Source organism: Suncus etruscus, chromosome 7, assembly GCF_024139225.1.
Source record: "Suncus etruscus isolate mSunEtr1 chromosome 7, mSunEtr1.pri.cur, whole genome shotgun sequence".
Taxonomy (NCBI): Eukaryota; Metazoa; Chordata; class Mammalia; order Eulipotyphla; family Soricidae; genus Suncus; species Suncus etruscus.
In genome coordinates this window covers 122,811,493-122,831,082 of record NC_064854.1, presented here as the reverse complement: position 1 = coordinate 122,831,082, position 19,590 = coordinate 122,811,493, and the positions used below count along the sequence as shown (strand labels likewise).

The 19,590-nt window shown below is 50.6% G+C and overlaps 1 protein-coding gene across 1 annotated transcript; it reads left to right on the top strand.

Moving 5' to 3' along the window:
- Positions 1 to 217: 217 nt before the first annotated feature.
- Positions 218 to 19,437, top strand: CAMKV (CaM kinase like vesicle associated). The gene is made up of 11 exons (XM_049777446.1): positions 218 to 438; positions 14,946 to 15,054; positions 15,170 to 15,301; positions 15,667 to 15,741; positions 15,962 to 16,100; positions 16,219 to 16,339; positions 16,457 to 16,532; positions 16,626 to 16,762; positions 16,912 to 16,990; positions 17,191 to 17,278; positions 17,546 to 19,437. The coding sequence occupies exons 2-11, from the start codon at positions 14,960 to 14,962 to the stop codon at positions 18,089 to 18,091; spliced, it is 1,488 nt and encodes a 495-aa protein (XP_049633403.1). The 5' UTR covers positions 218 to 438; positions 14,946 to 14,959; the 3' UTR covers positions 18,092 to 19,437.
- The last annotated feature ends 153 nt before the right edge of the window (positions 19,438 to 19,590 follow it).

Sequence of the window (19,590 nt, the reverse complement as noted above, 5' to 3'; positions counted from 1 at the left end):
CCATGGTGGGCATAAAGTCCCCCCTGGACCCCTGTGGCTCTGTCCATGCTGGGGGGGCCTGCTGGAGACTGAAGATGCTAGCGTGGACCAGGCGGGCAGCATCCTCCAGGGACTCTGAGCCTGATGCCAGCCTCTAGCTCTGGCAGAGGGGTGGGGCAGGCTGCAGAGGCCCCTCCTACGGTCCTCCCCCGAACCGCCCCCGGCTCGGGGTGCGAATCCCGAGGCTGGGGAGCGGCGGCGGGAGATGCTGGAGCTGCTCGAGCCGAAGCGGCTGCATGCAGCAGGCGCCGCGTGTGCCCACCCCGAGTGTGTGTGTGTCCGGCCGGCTGGAGCGGATCGTGCCCCGCTGCCCCTGGAGGAGCCCTCGGCGGGGCCCGCACTGCACCCCGAGAGCCAGCCATCGCTTCCTCCCCTCCCAGTGACGGACCGGCGCTGCAGGTGCGGGTTGGGGGGACGGCCCCGGGGAGCACTTTGCGGGGGTCCTAGGGAACCGGGTCTCGAGCTGGAGGTCCTGGGCACCTCAAAAGCTTTTTGGGGGTCCCTGCAGGTGCAGGATGCGCGGGCTCCGGAGGTCCAGGGGGTCAGCCCCAGGGCTGGACTAAAGTTCCCATCACTGTGCATGTTTTTATTTTTTTTGAGGGAGGTCCAGGGGGACCCTAAGATTCCAGTCCAGTTCAGCCTGATCCCTTTTCCCTGCCCCCCTCGCCCCCACCTTCTCTCTAATTAAGCAAATAGGAACCCTCAAATATTCCTGGTATACCTCCAGGGAGCAGGGATGGAGGGGAGATGTGCTCTGTTCCTCAGGACACCCCAAATCTCCTCCCGGCCCTCCCAACTGGCCTGGAACCCCTTCCCACCCCCAAACAGTCACTAATTTCCATGACAACGGAGAGTTCTTTATGGGGTGACAAGATGAAGGGGGCTGGGCTGGGCTGGGCTGTTGCGGGTTTGGGGGTGATGCTCAAAAGCTCCCTTTCTGGGGAACCTCAAGTCCCTTAGCCTGGAGTCGGCAGTTCCTAGCTTTCCCCCTCTGCAGCCAGCCACGACCCACCCAGGGTACCAACCCCAAAGGCGCTCTGCTCTGCTCTGCTCTGTTCTGTGCGGGTGGGGTGCACCATATTTCTGCTGGGAGGTGCGGGGCTGGCTGGCTCACACGTGTCCCTTCCGCATGTGTGTGCCTGTGCCAGCGGGGGCGAGCCAGCCGCACTGGGGATAGGGGTCAGGGTGGCACCATCCCTAGCCAGAAATGGGGTAGAGGGTGGACAATGAAACAGAGTTTCAGCCTTACCCAGGCTTTCATATCTAGCAGAAATCTTGGGTTCTCCCAGAACCCCCCCCCCCCAAAGCTCTGCCAAACAGCTTTTGTTTGCACCCCTCAGACAGAGAGCCTTTTCCATAGGGGCAGAGAACAGAGAGGATCCTCTGATCCTCTGACCCTGTCCCAAAGCCCCGTCCGTCCATCAAGACCCTCAAAAGACCCAGTCTGATTCCCTCAGGACCACCTGCAGAGACCCCCACCTCTCATCCCCCCACCCAGCAGGTTGGTTCCTACCACCTTCAAGCAGGACCCCAGTTTCCTCTTCAGGGAATGTAGTTAGTCCACTCCCCTGGGGGCGGGGGGATGCTAAGGTGGTGGGGACAGAGGTCATCCTCTCTTGTTTACAGCTTTTGGTGAGGACCCTCAGGTGGCGTAGAGTGATTTCTCAGGCCACTCTGGGCCCTCCTGTCCATGACCTGCTCTGGCCATTGTCCCTAGCAGGTTGGCAGGCCTTGCTTGCCCTCTGGGATGGTTGCATTGGCCATTTCCACCCAGGGAAAACTTAGGCACTGAGACCTGTGCTGTTATAATCCTGTTTCTAGGGTGCTTGGCCTTCCTGATGAGATCTATTCCCAGGAAGGCGGGTGGCTTTGGCAGGGGATTAGGCTGAATTGCAAGAGGCACCAGCCCTGAGGACCCAGAGCCAGAGAAGAAAGCAGATGAGGGGGTAGGGGTGTGTGATTGGGGAGTCTAGGCAGAGCTGGGAGGCTGAAAAAGGAAGCAACCAGGTCTCCAAGCTTTGTTCCACCCCCCCCCCACGTTTCTGCCTCAACATGTTGGAATTGCCTTACCTAAGCGCCGCAATAGCAGGGAGAAGGGGCTGAGGCGTTTGGGGGGATTGCCACAGCTGGTCCTCTCCCTAGGGCTTCAGCTCTGCCTTCCACACTAACACAGTGCCTGGCTGGGGGACACAGAATGGTTCGAGCCTCCTGGGGAAGCTTTAGGTCCAAATTCCAGAGCACGTGGCCATGGAAGCTTTAGGGTGTTGATTACCCCTTTGGAAGCCTGCACGCTTTACCCCACTGCAGCCTTGAACTGCATCCCATTTACTCGGGGCCTTTGTTCCCCCTCTGTCATAGGGTTCTACTTTGCGCCTCTTCTCTCTATCCTGGGATCTCAAGTTCTTCCTTGATGCGGACCAAGGTTATATATAAAACCTTTGGGAGAGGAACAGGCTAAGGTCCCAGGGGACTCTTAGATAGGGGTTTGGCCAATACTTGCCTCATCCCCTTCTTATTTTAAAGCTTCTGTCATTACCATAGCAACCCTCTCTACTCTGGAGCCTCCTCTTGTGTTTCCCATTCACAAGGAATCAATGAATTCACCTTTAGGGGTGCAAAGATTGGGACCCCAATGCCTAGAAGGAGCCAGTATATATACACATATATATATAGGTGTTAGTATACTGGTAATATATATACTGGTAATATATAAATATATATACCTAAATGTTTTGGAGAACTGTGTGACCACCTCAGAGACCCGAGGGAACCCTTGTTCGCCTTGTGTTCTTCCATGAGAAGGTTGGGTCAACAGAATTTATTGGCCCAACCAGGGGAGTCTCTTTTTCAGTCTGCTGAAGCAGTTGCCTGGGTGGCTGGAAGCTTAGCGTTGCATCCTGCTTCAAGACCTGCTTCAAGTGATGAGGCCAGAGTGGTGGCGCAGCGGTAGGGTGTTTGCCTTACACGCGGCTGACCTAGGACAGACTTCGGTTCAATCCCCAGCATCCCATATGGTCCCCCAAGCCAGGAGCAATTTCTGAGCACATAGTCAGGATCAACCCCTGAGCATCACCGGGTGTGGCACAAAAACCAAAACAAAACACAAAAAGACCTCGAGAGTGAGACGTATGTAGCCCTCTACCCCAGCCCATCTGCAGGTGAGGCCTGAGCTGGGGGCCAGGTGGGCATGTTCATTAAAGCAGGAACCTAGTCCCTGAGAGAGACAGGGGAGGGGAGAGTGCCTGCAGGCTGGTGTTCACAGCTGCCACTAAATCGGGAGGTGTTGCCCACAGTTGTTGGGAGGCAGCTGGAGGCCTCCTGGGGCCCCTCCTGGTCTCCCTAGATTTCCTGCAAGCTCTGAAACCATCCGTGACAGAGACCCAGGGCGACAGGAAACTCCTGTACATTATAGCTGCACATTATGGTTTTGGTCTGAACCAGGGTGACCCCAGTGGAAAAGGGGAAGGACTAAAGCGGGACCTCAGGGCTTCTGGATCTATCTTTTATCTTGCTCTGGTTTCCCCTGGGCCAAACACATATAAGGCTAGTGAAAGGCACCTAGACACCTGCTATTTCAGAGCACAAGCAGGCAAAGCTTCCTGATGGCTGCCTGAGACTCGAGTGTGTAAGCACAAAGGTCAGCCTTAAGATGATGGCAGGAACTTCAGACTCCTGCCAGTTCATGCCAGTGCCCAAGCTCTCCACTTCCCCAAAGCTTCTTCTGGGTAACTCTCATCCATCCTGGGTTGGAGGACACACCACTCAGCAAAGAATGGAAGGTAAAGCCGTGGGGTTCCTTTGCCTGCCATGGCCCAGTGTGGCCCTGCAGCACAGCCCTTGTCTTTCCACCATTTCTCAAGCTGCCCCTTGGCTCAACGTTGCTCCCAACTTTAAGACCAGGTCCCCCTTTGTTTCAGTAGGTATCAGGGGCTTGGTACGCATGCCAGGCAGCCTCCAAAGCAGCAGCAGTGGGAAGCAGATGGTAGAGTGGGTAGGAGTGGAGGGGACCATGGTACTAGTCGGAAGCACACCCCCACCTCCCTGCTTTCTCTTTTCTTCACCCTGGGGCCAAGCTGGTGAGGAAGGAAGGAAGTGCTGTGAGACTGGTGAAAGGAGAAGCTGGAGCTAGCCTAGACCAGGGCAGCCAGGTAAGAGGGGGAAGATCAGTCCCTGCCCCAAGCCATGAAGCTTCATTCAAGTCATGGCTCCCGGCAGATGGGATTACGAGAGCAAAGACCCAGATTTCTGATTTCACGATGGCAACAACCAAAGAGCAGTCCTGGGTGCCCCTGAAAATGAGCACATATGCATGGGTGAAAAGCTGGAACGGGGTAAACAAATCCCCCATCAGGAAGCAGGGCAGGAGCAGGTGGGTTGGGGAGGTAGGTTATATTTCAGAGAAGGGCCATTTTGAGCCTGGTTTTGGCACCTCAAGATTGTTTGAGACAATCTGCGCTAGAAACCACCTTAAAATGTCAGACATCACAGTGAGTGGAGGGACCCAGCCCCTGTCTTGGCACCTCGCTCATGTGGACACGGCCACACTGGAGGCTGAGTCGTGCAGTGTCCGTGCTGGTGCCCACACTCCCTGATTTGTAGTGGACACTGTGGAACTGGCGAGTCACCTGTTGTTGGATGTTTTAGGTAGTTGCTGGGTTTTTTTTCCCAAATGTTATAAATAACTCTGCCGTGACAAATAGGATGCTGATGGGAGGCCTTGGGGGCAGGGCATTCCTGTAGAGGGAATGGTGTAAGCAGAGCCCCAGAGCTGGGACACAGGTCCATGTCAGCCCTCCTGGGGGGACCTGCCAGCTGAGGGACCACCCTCCCATCAAGGATGAGGACTCTAGCTGGGAAGGGAGGGAACGGCGGCAGCCCCCCTCCCCCAGGCTGTCAGGGCCCTGAGCGAGGTGGCCGGCGGTGGTGGGTGGCTGTGCCTCTGCTCAGCTGCGAGAGTGGGATTCCAGCCACATGCTCCTCCCCGACAGACACAGGAGCAGGGCTGTGACCATGTGGCAGAGACGCAGTTGGGAGGATCTTCAAAGCATCTCTTGTTTGCCTCTGCAGTGTCTTGAGACAAGATGGCTTAAATTGCGCCAATGATATGCATTTGTGTTCCCTGAGACCCAAACCCAGATGTGGGGAGAGTGGGATTTTTTTTTTTTTTGGTGCTTACGTCGAGGAGGGAGCCTTGTGTGAAGTCCAGAACACTGGTGCTTGAGGGGGAAAGTCCTTTGATTAAAACTATTTCCTGTTGGGGTGTCTTTCTCTCCCCTCTACTTAGTAGCTGATTGTCTCTCAGTATCTAATCAAGACCTCAGCACCTCAGTCCTAATCAATAGAGGTAGAGCTGGTTAGCCTAAATAGCCCAGGAGCCAGGTATTTTAGAGGCAAAGTCTAGTGCAGTCTATTCTAGAGTCAAAGTTATGTCTGCAAAGGTCCAGACAGGTCATAAGTTCCCTTCTTTTTTATTTGTTTGTTTGTATATGGGCCACATTCTGCAGTGTTCAGGGGTTACTCCTGGCTCTGCACTCAGAAATTGCTCCTGGCAGGCTCAGAGGACCATATAGGATGCTGGGGATTGAACCTGGGTCAGCCACATGCAAGACAAATGCCCTACCGCTTCCATCCCACAAGCCCCCTTCTTTTTTTTTTGGTTTTTGGGTCACACCCAGTAGCACTCAGGGGTTACTCCTGGCTTCATGCTCAGAAATTGCTCCTGGCAGGCTCGGGGGACCATATGGGATGCCGGGATTCGAACCGATGACCTTCTGCATGAAAGGCAAACGCCTTACCTCCATGCTATCTCTCCGGCCCCACAAGCCCCCTTCTTGATGTTCACCTCTGATCAATGGCTGCTAGCTTTTCTCCTCTTTTTTTTTTTTTTTTTGTCTAAAACAAATTCTTTTTGTGTTTTTGGAGTACACCTGGTGATGCTTAAAAATTACTCATGGCCATGCTCAGGAGATATGCAGTGCCAAGACTAAAACCGGAGTTGGGGTGATACAAGGCAAGCAACTTAACCCCTGAGATATCTCTCTGGTTCCTGGGCATACTAACTATGGGAAATGCTTAAATCCAGCCCCAGAAATAAGGATTGGATCAGGGGTCCTCAAACTTTTTCAACAGGGGGCCAGTTCACTGTCCCTCAGACCATTGGAGGGTCTGACTATAGTAAAAACAAAACTTAGGAACCAACTCTTATGCACATTGCCTATATCTTATTTTGCAATGAAGACACAAAACAGATACAAATACAATATGTGGCCCGAGGGCCATTGTTTGAGGACCACTGGATTGGATAGACAGGGTTGCAGAACAATAAGTACAGAGTCCTAGGTACCAGAGTGCCGTTGGGCCACTGCACTCAGCTGCAAGTGGTCACCCTTGTGCCCAGAACACCCTTTCCTGGCCAGTAATCTCTCCTCTAGATCCAAATGTTCTGCTCTCCTGTGGATGCTGCAGAGATAGCACTGGGTAGGCTTGTCTTATTTTTTCCAGACCATTCCTTGTGTATGCCTCCAGGCAAGTTGTTTCTCTTTAAAACCAATACTTTTTATTTATTTATTTATTTATTTATTTATTTATTTATTTATTTGGGGGGCACATCTAGTGATACTTAGGGCTTACCTACCCCTGGTTCAGCACTCCGGAATTACTTCTGGGACTTAAGGGGCCATATGGGATGCCACAGATTAAACCCAGGTCTGCCATGTGTAAGGCAAGCACATTATCAGCAGTACTATCACTTCATTCTTTTTTGTTGGATTTTTGTTTGTTTGTTTGTTTTTGGGTCACACCCGGTGGTGCTCAGGAGTTACTCTTGGCTCTGCACTCAGAAATTGCTTCTGGCAGGGTGGGGGGGGCAGAGAGATAGCATGGAGGTAGGGCGTTTGCCTTGCAGGACAATGATTCGAATCCCAGCATCCCATATGGTCCCCCAAGCATTCCAGGAGTGATTTCTGAGTGTAGAGCCAGGAGTAACCCCTGAGCATTGCTGGGTGTGACCCAAAAACAAAAAAAACAAAAAACTATAAAACAAAAAGAAAAGAAAAGAAATTGCTCCTGACAGGCACAGGGGACCATATGGGATGCCGGATTCAAACCACCATTCCATCCTGGATTGTCTGTGTGCAAAGCAAACACCCTATCGCTGTGCTATCTCTCCAGACCCTATCACTTCATTCATTCATTCTTTTTTTTTTTTTTTAATTATTTTTGGGTCCACCTGGCAGCGCTCAGGGGTTACTCCTGACTCTGCACTCAGAAATCTTTTCTGGCAGGCTCGGGGGATCATATGGGATGCCAGAATTTGAACCACCGTCCTTCTGCATGCAAGGCAACACCTTACCTCTATGCTGTCTCTCTGGCCCCAATATCACTTCATTCTTAGTCTTTTTCTGCCTCTTTGAGGCAGAATCTCTGAGGAATCCCTAAAACACTGAATGCAATATTTATTTGTTTGTTTGTGTTAGAGCCTCTCAAGTCATTCTCAGGAGTACCAGAGGCCATTCTTGGTGATTATTCAATGTTAGGACCCAAAAATACAGTGCTGCTTGGAACCTGCAGTATTGGGGACCAGTAGAGTCATTCCTGGTGATGCCACCAGGGCCATACCCAGCAGTGCTCAGGAGGTTAAGCAGTGTCAGAGATTAATCTGGAGCTGGGTTGATGCTATGCAGAGATTGCCTACCCCTGATATTCCAGTCCTGAGTATAATATTTATTCAATTGAGAAAGTTAACCATAATAATAATTGTCTGGAAAATTAGTAAGCAAAAATGTAAATCTGTTCTTTTTTTTGTTGTTGTTGTTTTTTGGTTTTTTGGGTCACACCCGGTAACGCTCAGGGGTTACTCCTGGCTATGCGCTCAGAAGTTGCTCCTGGCTTGGGGGACCATATGGGACACCGGGGGAATCGAACCGCGGTCCGTCCAAGGCTAGCGCAGGCAAGGCAGGCACCTTACCTTTAGCGCCACCGCCCAGCCCAAATCTGTTCTTCTAACACCTAATTTTTGTAGCAAAGAGAACTCTTTTGCTGATGTTTTAGTTTTTGTTTTGGGGCCACACTCAGTGATGCTCAGGGCTATTTGATCTCTGTGTTCAGAGGACACTCCTGTGGTGCTGCTTAGGGAAAACGTGTGATACCAATATCAAAACCGGGGCTCATGCATTCAAAGCAAGACCAAGATTGTACTATCTTTCTGGATTCCGCTTCTTTTTGGGGGGAGGGATGCATACCCAGCAGTGCTTGGGGAACTATATGGTACCAGGGATCAAACTTGGGTTAGATACATGCAAGGCAAATGCCTTAGCTACCATACTATTGCTCCAGCTCCTTCCTTCCTCAATGAAATTGACCCAAATAGCAGCACACTTTATCAACCTTTTTTTTTTTTTTTTTTTTTGTTTTTTGGGCCACACCCGGCGATGCTAAGGGGTTACTCCTGGCTGTCTGCTCAGAAATAGCTCCTGGCAGGCACGGGGGACCATATGGGACACTGGGATTCGAACCAATCACCTTTGGTCCTGGATCGGCTGCTTGCAAGGCAAACGCCACTGTGCTATCTCTCCAGGCCCAACCTTTTTTTTTTTTTTTTAAGATTTTTGCTAACATGATTTTAATGCTGAACAGTATTATTTGATTCTCCTAACATACACAGTAATGCAATATTCCTAATTATGATTTTTTAATTTTTTATTTATTTATTTTTATTTTTTTTTATTTTTTTATTTTTGGGGGGGTTTTTTTGGGCCACACCCGGCGGCACTCAGGGGTTACTCCTGGCTGTCTGCTCAGAAATAGCTCCTGGCAGGCACGGGGGACCATATGGGACACCGGGATTTGAACCAACCACCTTTGGTCCTGGATCAGCTGCTTGCAAGGCAAACACCGCTGCGCTATCTCTCCGGGCCCTAATTTTTTATTTTTAATTATGAGAACAAAGATGCAAAGAAAGAGGACAAGGTAAAGTTACAGTGGAAGGACAATCACCCATAACATAATTCTCAGAAGAAGTCCCCTTGCTGATATCTTTTTTTTTTTTTTTTTTTTTGGTTTTTAGGTCACACCCGGCGGTGCTCAGGGGTTACTCCTGGATGTCTGCTCAGAAATAGCTCCTGGCAGGCACAGGGGACCATATGGGACACCGGAATTCGAACCAACAACCTTTGGTCCTGGATCGGCTACTTGCAAGGCAAATGCTGCTGTGCTATCTCTCCAGGCCCCCCTTGCTGATATCTTAACTTTGAACTTTCAGCCAAAGAACATTAAGATAAATAAAACAGAATCCATGTACAATTACTTTGTCCCTCAAGTCCCCAAATTGTAACACATTATAATATTTCTTAACAGCACACAAGGCAATCTAAAGCCATAAAACTTACGTAACTCCTTAAACATTAGAGGCATAACCTTTTTTTTTTTTTTTAGATTAAAAATGTTTGCTGTTGGGGCTGGAGAGATAGCATAGAGGTAGGGCGTTTGCCTTGCATGCAGAAGGATGGTGGTTCAAATCCCGGCATCCCATATGATTTCCCTAGTCTGCCAGAAGCGATTTCCGAGTGTAGAGCCAGGAGGAACCCCTGAGTGCTGCCGGGTGTGGCCCAAAAAACAAAAAAAAAAAAAAAAATTTGTTGTTGGGGCCGAAGAGATAGCATGGAGATAGGGCGTTTGCCTTGCATGCAGAAGGACATTGGTTCAAATCCCGGCATCCCATATGGTCCCCTGAGCCTGCCAGGAGCAATTTCTGAGCATAGGGCCAGGAGTAACTTCTGAGTGCTGCTGGGTGTAACCCAAAAACAAAACAAACAAACAAAAAAAAGTTTGTTGTTGTTTGAGGGCCACACTTGGTGATGTTAGGGGTAACATTTCTGCACTCAGAAATTACTCCTGGCAGCTTAAAGGATCATATAGTTTGTCAGGAATCGAACCTGTGTTGACCATGTGCAAAGCAAACACTCTACCAACTGTACTATGGCTCTGATCCATACCCACCATTCTATTCCTGATTTTTTCCTTATCAATCAATCTGATTTACCTTATCAGAGACAATCTGACAGCAGCATTTTTTTTATTTTTTTTTTTTGTTTGTTTGGTTGGTTGGTTTTGGGTCATACCTGGCAATACTTGGGTTTCTCCTAGCTCTGCACTCAGTAATTACTTCTGGTAGTGCTTGGGGATCTATAAGGAAAACTGGGGATCAAATTTGGGTCAGCCTCATACAAGGCATGCACCCGACCTGCTACTATCACGTTGGCCCCTCTTCTTTATCTTAGGCATGACCAAGTATTCTTCAATGTAAACAGCTTTTATTTGCTGGTGGTCCTTGGGAACCAAGACCATTTCAGGTGGTTCTTAGAATGCCAACAGGGTCACACCTGACCAACCATTCCCTGAATTACTGGGGACATGCTGAGGATTAAACTCTTACACATGGAAAACATGCTCTCTACCATTTAAGTCATATCCCTGGCTTTCGTTATTTTGACTAAAGAATAACAAAAATATTGATTTTTTTATTTTATTTTATTTGTTTTTGTTTTGGGGCCACATCCAGAGGTGCTCAAGGGTTACTTCTGGCTCTGTGCTCAGAAATCAATCCCAGTAGGCTTGGGGGATCATATAGGATGCCAGGATTCGAACACCGTCAGTCCTGGTTCGGCCGCATACAAGGCAACTGCCCTACCACTGTGCTATCTCCTTGGTCCCTGAAGTTTGTTTTAAACAAATTATTATAAAGCAGGACTGGAGTGATATAGTTCAGAGGTTACATGAATAGCACAGAGGTTATATGATAGTACAGAGGCACTTGCCTTAACATGGGCACTATCCCAGATTCAAACCCCAGTACCGTGCATGGTTCTCTGAGCCTCTCCAGGGGTGACTCATAAGCACTGCCAGGTGTGGATCAACCCTCAACCCCCCCAACAAAGAAAAAGAGCAAACCCCTGTGAAAGTACCCTGAGATAAGAATTGGGGTCTCGGGACCCATGTGTCCTGACTCCATCACAATCTCTCTCTTTCTCTCCGGGGGACTGTTGATGCTTATTGTTTTTTTTATAAACCCACCTGCACATTTGCATTCTCAGCAGGCTAAGTTAATTCTACCTGTTTTGATTTGGGGGCCATGCCTGGTGGTGTTTAGGATTTACTCTTATTCTGCGTTCAGGTATCATTTCAACGGGGACCAGATGTGGTGCCAGGGGTCAAACCGGGGTAAGCTGCTTACAGGAGCAAGAGCTTGCACTGACTATCTCTCCAGCCCAGTTCTGCTTGTTAAGAAGTTGAAATCAAGAGAATCCACTACATGTGTTCTATTTTGGGGATGCTTCCAGGTCACTCTCTTTGAGACTTAGCCTGACCTCACAGTTTTGTACGTGAGCCCAGAGATGCTGGCGACCATCAGAGAAATTCAACAGTGCTTGAGAGGCCACAAAAACTCAAATGCAAAAGGACACAATAGTTTTGCTCCATGGCCCTGACCTATACTACATGGGGTCTTTTATGTCTTTTTACTCAGCATGGTGTTCGTGAAAGTCGCCAGGTGATTGGCTATAGCTACAGCTTTTCATTTCTATATTGCTGTGTCATTTTCTAGCGTCATATTCCACATCACAATCTAGTCTAGTGTTTGTTTGTGTAGTTCCAGCTAGATACCCGACCCAGTGTCTCACATGTGAGCCATCCCTCTACCATTGACTCACACCGCAGCCTACTATTGATGTTTAGACTATTTCCAGTTGTTTTTTTTTTTTTTTTTTTTTTTGAAGGGGTGTAAAGTTTTGGGCCACACTAAGCAGCAGTCATGGATCTTTCCTGAGTAGTGCTCAGGAGGTAATAGATGGTGCCAGGAATTAGACTGCAATCAGCCGCATAAACGTCACATATAAAGCCACATATGGACTGTCCTGTGAGCCCCTATTCCCGGTTTCTGACAATTATGAATATCGATACTGTGAGCATTCTAATAAGTGTCATGTTGATTGTATATTTAGCAGTTCAATTTTTTTGGCTCAAGGGGTATGTTTGACATTAATAGGTTTTTCTTGTTGTTTTTGTTTGTTTTTGGGTCACACAAGGTGGTGTTTAGGGGTTTCTCTGACTGCTCTCAGGGATCACCAGGAAGGCTCATGGGACCAATGGGATGGTGGGGATCAAAAGCAGTATGCAAGGCAAGCACCCTGCCCTCAGTACTATCTCTCTGGTCCTCCGACAGTAGTAGTTTTACCAAGTTGTTTCCAAAGAGAAAAGCTTCCCTCTCATGGCAGTGTTCAGATTTTCTATATCTCTGAATTTGAGAGATAATTATCTTTTTTGGGGGGGGGGCATACCCAGTGACACTCAAGGGTTACTCCTGGCTATTCGCTCAGAAATAGCTCCTGACTTGGGGGACCATACGGGATGCTGGGGGATAAAACCACGGTTCGTCCTGGGTCAGCTGTGTGCAAGGCAAATGCCTTACCACTGCACCACCGCTCCAGCCCCGAGAGATAACTATCTTTTTTTTTTTTTTTTTTTTTTTTTTTTTTTTTTTTTGGGCCACACCCGTTTGACGCTCAGGGGTTACTCCTGGCTATGTGCTCAGAAATCGCCCCTGGCTTGGGGGGACCATATGGGACGCCGGGGGATCGAACCGCGGTCCGTTCCTTGGCTAGCGCTTTTAAGGCAGACACCTTACCTCTAGCGCCACCTTCCCGAGATAACTATCTTGATGGTCATAGTTTCTCTCATCTGTGAAATAGAGGCAATTTTTTTTTTTTTTTTTGGTTTTTGGGTCACACCCGGCACCGCTCAGGGGTTACTCCTGGCTCTATGCTCAGAAATCGCCCCCAGCAGGTTTGGGGGACCATATGGGATGCTGGGATTTGAACCACCGTCCTTCGGCACACAAGGCAAACGCCATACCTCCATGCTATCTCTCTGGCCCCAGAGGCAATTTTCAACTGCCGCAAATAATTATTTATGGGCAGGAGAGATAGCATGGAGGTAAGGCATTTGCCTTGTGTACCAAAGGTCGGTGGTTCGAATCCCTGCCATCCCATATGATCTCCTGAGCCTTCTAGGAGTGATTTCTGAGCGTGGAGCCAGGAGTGACCCCAAAGTGCTGCCGGGTGTGACCCAAAAACCAAAATAATAATAATAATTATTATTATTATTTATTTATTTATTTATTTAGGGCCACACCCATAAGTGCTCAGGGGTTACTTTTGGCTCTATGCTCAGAAATTACTCCTGGTTGGCCGGAGCGATAGCAAAGTGGTCTTTGCCTTGCATACGGCCAAACTGGGTTCGATTCCTAGCATCCCATATGGTCCCCTGAGCCTGCCAGGAGTGATTTCTGAGCACAGAGCCAAGAGAGTAACCCATGAGTGCCGCTGGATGTGGACAAAAAAAAAAAAAAAGAAAAGAAAAAAAATTACTCCTGGAAGGGTCAGGGGATTATATAGGATGCTAGAGATTGAATCTTGGTTGGCTGCATGCAAGGTAAGTGCCTTACCCACTGTGCTATCATTCCAGACCTAATAATTTTTTTTTATCTTTGGGCCACACCCAGCGGTGCTCAGAGGTTACTCCTGGCTGTCTGCTCAGAAATAGCTCCTGGCAGGCTCGGGGGACCAAATGGGACACCGGGATTCGAACCAACCACCTTTGGTTCTGGATCGGCTGCTTGCAAGGCAAACGCCACTGTACTATCTCTCCCCGGGCCCTAATAATTTATTTTTTAATTTAATTAAAATTATATTGGCAGTGAAAGGAATTGAACAAGTGCCTCACACATATGAGCCACATGTTCTACCACTGAACCGCATGTCTGACCCAATTAAAATAATTTGGGGCCGGAGAATAGCACAGTGTTAAGGCATTTGCCTTGCATGTGGCCAATACAGGATGGAGCCTGGTTTGAATCCCGGCATCTCATATGATCCCCCAAGCCTGCAGGAGTGACTTCTGAGTTCAGAGCCAGGAGTAACCCGAGTGTCGCTGGGTGTGACCAAAAAACAAAACAAAAAAATTTTTTTTTGTGTGGGCCAGAGCAATAGTATCATGGTTAAAGTGCTTGCCTTGCGTGCTGCTGACCCAGATTCAAATCCTGGCATCCCAGATGGTACTTCAAACACTACCAGGAGTGATCCCTGAATACAGAAGCAGGAGTGAGTTTTATTTGTTTATTTCAGGCTCATACCTGGTGTGCTCAGGGGTAGGGGCTACTCCCACTTCAACTGCTTATGGTAAGCTCAGCAGACAATGTGGTGCTAGGAATTGAGTCTGGGACTCCTTCATGTAGGGCATGTGCTCCAGTGCATTGAGCACTTCCTTGACATTTTTCTGGTTGTTTTGTGTTTGGGGGTCATACTTGGAGGTGCTCAGGGTTTACTCCTGGGTTTGTGCTCAGGGTTCACTTGTGGTGTTGCTTGGGGAACCGTATGGGATGCCGGTGATTGAACCTGGCTTGGCCACATGCAAGGCAAATACCCTACCTGCTATCTGTCTGCTCCCTCCCACGACAATATATTTATTTTATTTATTTTATTTTTTTTTTTTGGTTTTTGGGCCACACTCGTTTGACGCTCAGGGGTTACTCCTGGCTATGCGCTCAGAAATTGCCCCTGGCTTGGGGGGACCCTATGGGAGCCGGGGAATCCAACCTCGGTCTGTCCTACGGTAGCGCTTGCAAGGCAGACACCTTACCTCTAGCGCCACCTTCCCAGCCCCACGACAATATATTTTTATAAGTAGAGCCCCTTCTAGTTCAGAGCACCAAGCTAAGTGGCTGGAGGTATGGCTGACCATATTCTGACCACCCACAAGCCCTTCCTGAAGCTGTCTCTGAGTTTCCCAGAGGCCTCTCTGACTAGGGAAAGTGTTGAGTAGTGTAGTTGAGCAAGACCTTCTTCTGCCCGCAGCTCAGAGCCCGGCAATGCCGTTTGGGTGTGTGACTCTGGGTGACAAGAAGAACTATAACCAGCCATCGGAGGTGACGGACAGATATGATTTGGGACAGGTCATTAAGACGTGAGTGCTGGGGCTGAGGCTGGGGCAAGGGTGTGGGTGAGCAAGTGCTGGGGCCAGGTGAGCCGTGAGGGCTCATGCTGGGCTCAGAGCTGGGTGTCTGGACCGCTTGTCACAGTGAAGAGTTCTGTGAGATCTACCGGGCCAAGGACAAGACAACTGGCAAGCTACACACCTGCAAGAAATTCCAGAAGCGGGATGGCCGCAAAGTGCGGAAGGCAGCCAAGAATGAAATAGGCATCCTGAAGATGTAAGTGTGAGGTCTGGGGTTGCAGGAACCTGACAGGGGGAGCAGGGAAGGACTTTGGGGCAAGAGATCTCAAGCAGTTCAGGCTTTATTTTTTTTTTTGGGTGGGTCACTTCCAGCTGCTCTCAGAGGCAACTCTTGGCTCTGCACTCAGAAATCACCCCTGGCAGGCTTGGGGGACCATATGGGATGCTGGGAATCGAACCTAGGTCCGTCAGGGTTGGCCACATGCAAAGCAAGTGCCCTACCGCAATGCTATCGCTCCAGCACCAGTTTAGGCTTTTTGCCTAGTGAGTCAGCTGTGGCAAACAGAGTTTCCTTTACGGGGTTACCAGCCCTTAATTACTGCCTTTGATCTCTGCTGCCAGGGTGAAACACCCCAATATCCTGCAACTGGTGGATGTGTTTGTGACCCGGAAAGAGTACTTCATCTTTCTGGAGCTGTGAGTGTGGGTCTGGGGTCCTAGGATTCCTCAGTCCCCAGGGCCTTTCTTTACCTGCTCTCCCCCTCTGCTGTCACGGAAAGCCCCCCTTGTGGACCCTTGGCGTCCTGGGTCCCCTGTGCCTAACCCCCACCAGTGGCCTGGTGTCAGCAGCCTGCCCAAGTACTCCTCTCCTACCCCCAACCCTGCCACGCCGGGCTCAGGGGCTGGTGTCTCTCAGGGCCACGGGGAGGGAGGTGTTTGACTGGATCCTGGACCAGGGCTACTACTCGGAGCGAGACACGAGCAACGTGGTGCGGCAGGTCCTGGAGGCCGTGGCCTACCTGCACTCACTCAAGATTGTGCACAGGAACCTCAAGGTAAGGTCAAGAGTGGGGGGTCAAAGGTGACAGCCAGGCCGTAAGCCCTGGGTCTAGCCTGGGAGGTTCTCATGGAGTCTTTCTCTACCCACTCACATGTGCTTCCCGGCCGGAGCAGCTGGAGAACCTGGTTTACTACAACCGGCTGAAGAACTCCAAGATTGTTATCAGTGACTTTCACCTGGCTAAGCTAGAAAATGGCCTCATCAAGGAACCCTGTGGAACCCCTGAGTACCTGGGCAAGCACGGGGTGGGCAGGGGCTGGGGTGGGGGGTCCGCCTTCCAGGATATATGTATCAGTGGTGACAGACTGGGCAGATTGGACACTGACTGCTAGATGTACACTTTGTTTGCAGCCCCTGAAGTGGTAGGTCGGCAGCGGTATGGACGTCCTGTAGACTGCTGGGCCATTGGTGTCATCATGTACATCCTGTGAGTTGATGGGCAGACAGGACCGCTGAAGGAGAGGTGAGGGCCCATGTCTGTGGCTTTCTAGGGTGAGTCTGCCTTTTGGTTCCTCTGCAGACTTTCAGGGAACCCTCCTTTTTATGAGGAGGTGGAGGAAGATGACTACGAGAACCATGACAAGAATCTCTTCCGCAAAATCCTAGCTGGCGACTATGAGTTTGACTCTCCATATTGGGATGATATTTCACAGGCAGGTGAGGTGGTGCCCAGCATGTAGGTAGAGTGAAGGGTTGGTGTGGTTGTTCTCAGCCTCCTGTGGGACAGTCCTATCCCCCAGCCCACTTGTAACCACTGGGGAATGAGAGGGCACCTATGCCTAGACTCTCCCTGGCTTTGCCTCCAGCCAAAGATCTGGTCACAAGGCTGATGGAGGTGGAGCAAGATCAGCGGATCACTGCAGAAGAAGCCATCTCTCATGAATGGTGAGTGAGGCTCGAGGAGCATGAGAAAAGAGGCCAGGGTTCCCTGGGTCTCTTTCTTCCTCCTTCAGGCCCTGAGTGGGGCTTGGAGACACCCAGAGCATCTGCCTTTAATTCACGATGCTTACAATGAAAGGCTGTGTGAAACCTCCAGGAAGTCTCATACCCCCCCTCAGATCTAGAAGCACTTGCATCCTTTCCAGGATTTCTGGCAATGCTGCTTCTGATAAGAACATTAAGGATGGTGTCTGTGCCCAGATTGAAAAGAACTTTGCCAGGGCTAAATGGAAGGTAAGGATCCAATTGGCTCACTTTCTTGAACGGAACCCAAGTGTTCCTTGTGACACCAGGGTTGTTTTGCCTATATCGTACCCCTATAGTCACACAGCTCTGCCTGGCTCTCAGGCATGGCTAGAGTTACTGCCATTCCCTTGTGAGGCCCTGGGGAAGTCTGGAGAAGCCAGGGGCACAGTGGAATGTTTTGGTTGTGAACTTTGCCAAGGAGCAGAGCCAACTTCTGTTTGTGTCATGCCAAGCCTTTCCACTGGCCTCTTTCAGAAAGCCGTCCGTGTGACCACCCTGATGAAACGACTGCGGGCGCCAGAACAGTCCAGCACAGCTGCAGCCACAGACACTGCTACTGCCGGGGCTGCAGGTGGAGCGACAGCTGCAAGTGGATCTGCCGCCACCCCTGGGGGCAGTGCCACTCCAGCCACAGCGGGTGATGCTGCAAAGAGCGATAGTGCAGCCCCTGCAGACCGCAGCGTCACCCCAGCCACAGACGGCAGCACCACCCCAGCTACTGATGGGAGCGTCACCCCGGCCACAGATGGCAGCATTACCCCAGCCACAGATGGCAGCATCACTCCAGCCACTGACAGGAGCGCCACTCCAGCTACCGATGGCAGATCCACACCAGCGACGGAAGAGGGCACCGTGTCCACCACCCAAAGCAGTGCCAAGGCAGCTGCCACTCCTGAGCCGGCTTCGGCCCAGCCGGACAGTACGGCCCCAGGGGGCACAACAGGCCAGGCTCCACCCTCTAGTAAAGGGGATGAGGCTGCTGGCCAGGGTCAGGAGTCTCAGGGGGAAGAGAGCAGCTGAGTGGGCAGGCTGGGGTGGGGGGACGGGCAGGAGGGTGGGAGAGTGGATGAGGGGCTTCTCACTGTACATAGAGTCGTTGGCATGATGCCCTCGCTCCCCCACCCCTGCCTCCCAGTGTGGGGCATGCCTGGGGGCTGCAGAAGAGCCTCAGCATCTCCTGTGTGTATGTGTGTGCGTGGTGGACAGGCCAGAGGCAGGGCCAGCCCCAGCCCCTGCATGGATTCCTTGTGGCTTTTCTGTCTTTTGCTAGCTTTACCAGTTACTGTTCCTTGTGGGATGCTGCTCTAGGGATACTCAGGAGGTCCCTACTCCCCTTTGCCTTACCCTTTTGCCTCATAATTTCCCCAGGCAGGCCCTGCAGGTCCCATCCTCCCCCAGGTCCTAAACTTGGGTGGCCTTGACCTGAGAGCTGGTCCTCCAGCGAGGCCCTGTCAGCGGTCTTAGGCTCCTGCACATGAAGGTATGTGCCTGCAATGTGTCAGCTGCGCTAGGAGTAGACACAGGCAGATACAAAGGATGCAAAACTAGGGCACTGTGCTTTAAGATGAGACTGGTTGCATGGCTGGGGGCCCTGCTTGGTAGCCTGGAGTCCTCAGAAGTAAAGGAGAATGAGAAGAGGGTAGAAGCTTTCATCTTGTCCCTGAAAAATCCTTCCCAAGGCCCTGGAGTTAATTCTTGCTCTCCTGAGGGTCCTGCAGTGGGTTACTCTGTTCCCTGAATTTCCTGTGTTTGTAATGGGAAGGAGAAGCAATTAGTATCTGGCCATGTGAACCCGAAGGGTAGAGACGAAGTTCAGCACTTGGTATCTCAGTCTGGATTAGGTCCTTAACCTGGGAGACAGGATAAGACTAATTTTTCTTGCTCTTCCTAGCTGGCCCTCCATAGGTTCAGCCTACAGTTCTCTCAGTCCCAGGGTGGGGTGCCTGTCACATAGCAGTGTTCCAGAGTCTAATTTGGGGGGTTGTCCTACACAGGGGCAGATTTTTCTCCTCTTCCAGTTCAACAACAAAATGGAGTTCAACAACTGCTTCTATATCTGTGGCCCACTACATTTTCCTTTAGGGTTTAGAGAGAAGCCAGGTGTTTCAAAGCCATGCTGAATTGCTTTGAGTGGGATGAGGAAGTAGAATATAGCTCCTGGTTCCTGACAGAGGGTCCTGGCAGGTGCCCCTTGTCAGACCCCATTATAGCTGGGCAGGTAGCCACACTGGTCCCAGCCCTTGCTCGGCACTCTGGGGAAGTCTTGCCCTTCTCCCTGCATGCCTGTGGGTCTGCTCTGGTGTATGAAGGTCAGTGGGCTGTGTGCCTGCTGAACCTGGCAAATAAATGTCACCCTGCCAAAGCCTTTCGCCACCTTCTTGCCTTTGCTTCCTTTGTTTTACTGGGACGGGTCTTTAGAAAATGAAGGGGAGAGGAAGCCTCAGTGAGTTGCACTGGTTGGGAGTGAAGATCATCTAACCTTTGTGATCCTTGATGGTGATGGTGGTTCTCTGGACTCT